Raw genomic sequence first — 7,663 nt, forward strand, 5'->3', positions numbered from 1 at the left:
TGCGTGAATGCAGGGACAAGCGCCGGCTAGGATTAGGGGGAGAGCAGCTGCGGTTGGGAAAGAGCTGTTAGCGCGGCTTCGAAAAGTGGCCGCCGCGCAGCCATACTCGAGCTTTCTCTAACCAGCGGTATCCTGTTTTGTTGCGAAAGCAACACCACGCGATTCGCCGAGCCATTTCGCGGAGCTGACGAAAGGCCATACTGCGCATGCGCGAGAAACAGTGACGTCACACGGTGCACAGCTGGCGCGCCGCCGCCGGCGCTGCGCGGGTGACTCAGAGATGCCGCTGCCGCGCTCGCCAGTTGCGCATGCGCAGTAGCGGCACCTAGCTAGCATGCCGGGGCCGCCGCCGCTGCCGCGCGCTCTCCATCGCCCCCCTCTCTCTCCTCGTTGCTTTCACAATTCTACAGATTTAACCAGAGCTAAACCACTGCCAATTTTTACCGAGAAGGGGCGTCTCAAACTGTCCTTGTAAATAGCTCAGATCATTGACACACCGTGATTATTATTTTTTTGCTTGTGTGGTTTTGCCAAATATTGCGAGCGCACACTAACCATGCCGATGCTGCAGGTGATGAAATGCACGGTGTCCGTGTACACGACAGAGTAGCATCCTCCGAGCGTGGTGTAGGTGAGTACGAAGCAGGCCATGAAGATGGCGCCCACGGGCGCGCTCACGTTGCCCATGTCCTGGAACACGAAACCTGTCGGGTAGGCCTAACTGTTAGGGTGCGGTGCAGTCACGTGCGCTTTCGTGTAGAGTGGTGACAACTAGTGTTCCTGATATGCTCCCGCAGGGAGCAAAGTTCTGCGAAAGTCCGCCATTTGTTCCAAGCTGTGCGGGAAAGCCGCTTCTCGTGTTGCAGGAGTCACAGGAGTAGGTAGTTTGGAAGCACCCCTCCTCCTCCCGGTGGTGGCTACATAATACTCCCTCAGTCGGATAGCAAAGCAGACTGTGCTTAAGATAGGAGCGGCTAGCTCCCTCCGGCTCATATGTTGAGTATGAGCCGTCACAGGATCAATGACGTCAGCGGGATCATCTGGTCGCCGCTCCGCGAATGGTGTTACGAGCGGCAAGAGGTAAACAGTAGCGCAACTCTGCTTTCTGCGGGAGCATATATAGGAACTATAGGAACACAACTGACAACAATTGGTCGCTTGGAAGACGCCATTTTATTTCACAAAGATTGCCTGCGAGAACGAAAGCCTACCGGAATGATTGGCCTCTTACCGAGGAAGGTGAGCATAGAAGCGGACCAGAGCAGTTCGCCGATCAGCACGGGTCCCATGAAGAAGAAGGCCGAGAAGCGACCCACGTGTTCGTGGAACACGTCCAGCACGGTGACGTAGTCGCGCTGCCGGACCTTGGCCGCCAGGAAGCGGCCGCCTGCACAGAGCAGCCATGGGAGGGAGGGGGAAAGGGAGGGGGGGGAGGGGGGTCACATGTTGCTATGGTAACGAGAACGCCGCGATGTCACCAAGATACGGTGGCGCCCGGAATTCGTTAGTCGTACCATTTGCCACCGAAAGTCCACATCAAAATCCCGGGTCTGCTGTAATGACTTTCTATAGAGTTACGTGGACATTTATGACTAGCTGAAGTTGGCAATTATAGCTAAGTTACCCCATTCTAATGACAGAACGGATGCTTTCCTTGAAAATAGAGCTTTTATATAAGCTAGAAAAGGTCGAAAACCAAAATACAGGTGTCGCCACTATCGCCCAATTTCACAAACTTGCAGTGGCGTAAAGAACATTTTTGTTGCGTGAATCCTTGAGGCTAGGCAATACCGCTACCTTTTTCTAAACGCAGATCCCAGAGTCTCTTCGTTTTTACGCCACGAACTAGAATCGAGTGGCGAGAAAATTTTAAACCCATCTTTTCAGCAATAAGCGCGTACTTCCTGACGATAAAACAACAACATAGCCAGAAAGAGCTCTAGAATCGGCTGTTACTAGCAATACTAAAAATGCAAAAATTGGATCAAGTTGTCCACTGTTTCCGTTTAATATCTGACAGCGTACAATAAAACCAACAGCCCGCACTCCCGCGCAAATCCCCTCCATGTTGCGTTTAACCAAGATGTCAGCCATTACGGCATGCCTCTTGAAAACATACCGCCATTATGCGGACCAAATTCACGGCGTACCCATTTAGCAACTTTAGCAACACCACGGTGCGTGCAGCCCCCGTCAAAAGTATACAGCCCAAGAGGTTTCCTTGTGAGGTCTGCAGCATGCCACGTTATGCATGCTTAGCGACCGCAACCTCTCGAAAGAACAATGGCTTTGCGTCCTCAATCCTCCCAAGGTTTGGACTGCACGATGTGCTAGGGAGCCGCGCTAAACAGCTTAGAAGCAAACCCCTTGGGCTGTATACTTTTGGCGGGGGCTGTACCTCATTTGGAGACTCGGCAGTTTTTGCCAGTGTTCTGATGCAGCAGTAGTCACAATTTGCTTAATTATTTGTAATTAGTAAGTAATTACGCACTACCGTCGTACACCCAAGCGCAGCCAGACGACTACCAAAGAAATTTTTACAGGTTTAACAGAAACTCTGTGAAGAAAAATTCGTCCTGCTGCCGGGGTTTGTCCGAAATTAGCAGAGAGACTACGGTAGAGGCGTTAAACAGAGCGACATCTATGAGTGGTTCTTCTGACAGCGTCACTTGCCTATTATGAGGGCTAGGCCGCAGCCAATGGGCAGGTGAGCCCAGAGGAAGCCGTGGCGGTAGCTCACGTAGGCGATCTCGCTCAGGTAGCTGCCGCCGGTCCAGGTCGCTGCGTAAGGATTTCGCGCGATATTGGTTTAAATAGAAACAGTTTCAAGATAAGTATCTCACTCATTAAATATAAAACAGAATAATCAATACCGCTAATTTCTTCCTCTTTTTCGCCTTGTTTGGAGTCGCAAATACTGACACCTGGTGTTTTAGAATGATTTACGCAAATTTCTGCATTAGCATGCCGCTGAGTTAACATGTGGTCCGACTTTACACTCGAATAGCATTTGTATTGTGCATTTCTAAATTGTATTTTATGTGTCACAAATACGCGAAACAAGAGAAATGGTTAAACCGGCTCACTCCTCCTCGACTCTTTGCACTATTTTTTCGCTTCTCGGCAAAACATAATTTTTTCGTGTTAAGAGCCGGTTTAACCAATTCTTGTGTTCTCTCTAAGTGTGATACATACTGTATATGCATTGGGTTCAGGCATACATAATCATATTCGTGTAAAATCACGCTTGCCGGAACTAAGCACAGATGAAAAGCTTTTGACACTGTTTAAGACGCGTGTAGGTGTTGCAGCGCTGTTGTGGGTATTGTTGGGCCGCAGCTTTGATGCCATGTTTGCGCATCAATAATGGTTTTCATTTTGCTTGCATTTCACGTCTTTCCACGTGCAAAAGTAGCAGCGACACGTCTTTCAAGTCAGGCAGTGCATAGAAATGGAATGCCGTTCTCTGAAAACCCTTTCCAGTAATACTGCGTGGCCAATCAATGCATTCTGAACCACACCCATGTAAAATGGGACCAATTCCAGTACTTATTTTCGTGAGGACCAGCTAATCCGTGGGGAGACTAAGGCATATGATGATCACTTTGTACCTGGTCTCTGAAGGAGTAATCATCAGTCCTCAGGGGACTAATGGCGGTGCCAAAGTGAGCTTCACTTTACACCCTATTTACTCCCTGCTGTGTTAAAGCGCATACTATAAATAAAAAATGACGGTCTATTTGCGTAGCTAGGCCAAATCTGAATTAGGTGCGCTAGCGCTGTGTGGCCATTGTTTTGCATTGCTTACTCGGCCACCTGACACCTAGGTCACGTGATTTTGTGACGTCATCACAACCTTCCAAATGCATATGCATAAATGAAACTGGCAGGTTGCCCACTTGCCCCGGCCCACCTGGTTGTGGGCAACTTGTGGGAGGTTGCCCACAACCTGGTGGGCTGGTGAGCAGCCTGCCACAATTAAATCAGGCTTCAGACAAACGCACAACGGTTAAATGCGGGGAATGGCCACTGTGGTATTTAACAGTTCTCTTTATATAACCTAGGTGGCGCTAGGCACGCGCCTTATCATGTCAGCTGACTCATGCATTTGTATGTATATTCATCACGAACTGGGAATAAAGAGAGTGGATCGAAGTACATGGCGGGTGTTGGATTTCGCGGTTCTCCGGCTGCTCCGCGCAGTCGGGCCGGGCATGACAAGGGATACAACAGTTGCCAGTTACCCAGCTGCAAGGGATACAACAGACTGTAAGTGCTGGAGCGCTAAAACCGGGTAAAACGGGACTAACTGCACCACTTCACCCTCGCGTCGAACAATTTTTGGTTTATTGGGGGTTTAACGTTCCAAAGCAACTCAGGCTATGAGGGACGCCACAGTGAAGGGCTCCGCAAATTTCGGCCACCTGGGGTTCTTTCACGTGCACTGACATCGCACAGTACACGGGCCTCTCGAATTTCGCCTTCATTGAAACTCGGCCGCCGTGGCAGGGATCGAACCCGTGTCTTTCGGGTCAGCAGCCGAGCGCCGTGACCACTGAGCCACCGCGGCGGGGCGAACAATTATTCTGTAGATTGACTAACAGCTAGGGGTTTCTTTGTACTTGGAGTCAGTGAGGGTAACGATGAGTTCGGTAGGCGCTAATGGCGAAGCAACGCAGCTAATTCCTGAGTGGACTAACTTCCACACCCGTTTCGCTTCATTTAGGCTTACAGTGTATGCGCCAAGGACCACCACAGTCACCTGTGAGCGAAGCGGTGCCAACGGCGGGGCCGATGGACCTGTCCGCCACGAATAGGCCCATTAGCGCGTTCTCTCCGCCTTCGGGCGCGCGCCGCTGGCCGGGGGGCTCCGAGGGCGGAGGTAGTACGCTCTTCTTGCGCCGTTTGCCACGGCCGGACATGGCGCCCACGTACAGCACGAACAGCAGGTACACAATCACCAGCAGCGCCGAAGCCGTGCTCAGGACCATGGCTGCTGCTACGAGGCCGCTGAATATCTTTCCTCTTGTGAGCGCCGCGGCAGCGCCGCGCCTCGCATGCGGTCATAACTTCTTTTTCTTCACAATGGCTGGTGAGGTATGTGAAGCTTGAGGAACCCGCGCGGCAGCGAATGCAGATGACGGGAACGGAGGAACAACGGTGGTTGAGCGCAACTAACAACTGTAATAGCTAAATGGTTGAGAATAAATACTTATGCGCTGTTTGCTTTTGTCGCAAGACTTCCTCTCCTCGCCTCTTCCACTTCACTTTCTCTTTAATCACCAAGCTCATAATCATAATCATCATCAACCTAACTACACCCACTGCTGGGCAAAGGCCTCTGCCGTGTATATACAATTAACGCTGTCCTTTGCCGGCTGCAGCCACCGTATCCCCGCAAACTTCTTTATCTCACCTGCCCACTTAGCTTTGTGGCGCCTCCTATTAGGCTTGCCTTCTCTCGGAATCCACTTCGTTACCCTTAAGGACCAGTGGTTATCTCACATTCGCATTACATGCCCTGCCCAAGCCCATTTCTTCCTCCTGATTTCGATCAGGATATCATTAATCCGCGTTTGTTCCCTCACCCACTCTGCCCGCTTGTGGTCTCTTAACGTTACACCAATCATTTTTCTTTCCTTGAACCCTTTTCGTTAGTTCCCACGTTTCTGAGTTAGCTTAATTTCATTGTGAGTTAAAAGGATGAAGCACTCCCGTAAGCACCATTTGCCTCCAATTTTCTTCTTATGCGGTGGGTAGCGTTTGAACTCTGATCGGGGAAAAAAAATGTGTTGTCGGTCATAAGATTTCGTATGCTGTAGGGAAGCGACGTCACCAGAGCGGATAAATTTCATTGGCTCTAACAAAGTGACGTCACCGGACCAGAAATGATGTCACTTCCGTGAAGGCATCAACAGCTTCAAATGCTAAGGCATTGCCAACACAATGTGATTAGGTGTCCCTGTGAATCTCGTTTCTTGCTTCTCGCAGTGGCGGCTCGCGCATTGCTGTTTCTTATTTTATGACGTTTCATGTAAAAAAAACATTAATAAACAAATAAATAATTATTTACCTCCAATATTAACGGGTAGCAACATGGACTCGACGTCGCATGTGATACGTCTAAGACAATACTCTGCATCTTCTTTCGTGTATCTCCTTGTCATGTTTCTCTGTATCACGCCGCCCGGGTCGTGTAGTTAGGGGCTTCTCCGCTTCCTGACGTCAAGATTGGCGCTGTTGTCGGTGGTTTTTCGTAAAACACCACGCGTTGTCTGTTCCCATGTCACCGTGTTTTGAACCAGCTTCTCAGTCAAGCCTGAGCACGCGTTCCTTGCCCACATGACGTTCAGTCTAAACTCCACGCCACCTGAACTGTCTATTTATGAAAAGCTTTGAAAAGCGCCGAACACTAAAGTTTGCACTGAAAATGAATATTTCCATTTGCCATGAGCCCCAGCTATTGGGTTATCGAGTGCAAGCCAGTGCTATTCATTATGATGCCATGACCTCGTAATTTAAAGCACCGCAATAGGCACAACCGCATTTAATCATCATTATCATCATCTGTCTAACTACGACCACTGCAGGGCAAAGGCCTGTGCCATATCTCTCCAATTAACTCTGTCCTGTGCCAGCTGCGGCCACCCTATCCCCGCAGATAATATCGGCCGAGAAAACTTGGGTCTACAGTGAAGCTCCGCCCAAACTGTTGACCGCGATAGAAAAGTACTTCTTCGCTAAAGTTTTTCTTGTTTCCTAAAAGGCAGTCACAAAAAGAAATTTACGAGCTGAAGAATTTTGATGCTTCTGGCTTGTGTTCTGCCGCCAAACATTAAAAAGCTGATTTCATTTACTTTTGTCAACAGTAATGTAAGGCGCCACGGGCCGTAGCCCATCGTTCTCAACTGCCATTTTTTTAATGGCGCATTCAAATCGGCGAACCGGATCAAGCTTTCTTATTCTGCAAAACCGAAGAGCGCGTTTCAGTAAACCATTCGGATTGAGGTCTTGAGTTCTGATTGGACCGCGGCGGATAGCTTGCCCCTTCGCGGGTTAGGAGAGCTGCTCCGGATCGGCGTTTGGAATACGCCGCAAGTTGTACGCTACAGTAGCATGGCGTGTTTTGAAGCGCATTATAGCCTTTTTCTCCGAAGCTGAGACTATAAAAGCATCGGCTCTACCATGCCGGCACGGTCAATCAATCAGCTACCGACCACTGGACAACAAAACATTAGTGCAAGCTGCCGATGTAGTCCCCCCCCCCCCCCCCCCCCCCCCCAAAAAAAAAAAAAAAAGGCCTGCTGGTGCTTCGAAAGAAACGCGTCGTTGCCGTCAGCACCTTGGAAACGACGAGCGCCTATATCGCGCGCACTCAACGACCAAACTGTGATAGCAACCCTGTCGCGGTCCTGCATTAAAGCGCTGATTCATCCATGGACGGCCGGCCAACATTACGATTGGACACTAAGCCTCGTGGCCCATGACTGATGGCTAGGTGGCACTGAATTCACCGAAACCTGTACCGAAGTGGGAATACGTAGATGGAAAGAGCGATATCCGAAAGAAAAAGCTGTATGATGATTCAAGAAACAGCCCGCATTTTCGAGGGTTAGATCTGATTGACTTGGCACGAGGCAATAGCTTGCGCGCACCAATGACT

The 7,663-nt window shown here is 49.8% G+C and overlaps 1 protein-coding gene across 1 annotated transcript; it reads right to left on the minus strand.

The window, feature by feature from the left end:
- Positions 1 to 32: 32 nt before the first annotated feature.
- LOC149366021 (high-affinity choline transporter 1-like) lies at positions 33 to 4,991 on the minus strand. Its single transcript, XM_089569555.1, has 6 exons — positions 4,763 to 4,991; positions 3,904 to 3,969; positions 2,674 to 2,781; positions 1,232 to 1,387; positions 556 to 704; positions 33 to 47 (listed from the first exon to the last, which is right to left on the minus strand). The coding sequence occupies exons 1-6, from the start codon at positions 4,989 to 4,991 to the stop codon at positions 33 to 35; spliced, it is 723 nt and encodes a 240-aa protein (XP_089425681.1).
- Between the last annotated feature and the right edge of the window lie 2,672 nt (positions 4,992 to 7,663).

This window comes from Amblyomma mixtum, chromosome 1, assembly GCF_055824585.1.
Source record: "Amblyomma mixtum isolate Tamu chromosome 1, ASM5582458v1, whole genome shotgun sequence".
NCBI classification, from domain to species: domain Eukaryota; kingdom Metazoa; phylum Arthropoda; class Arachnida; order Ixodida; family Ixodidae; genus Amblyomma; species Amblyomma mixtum.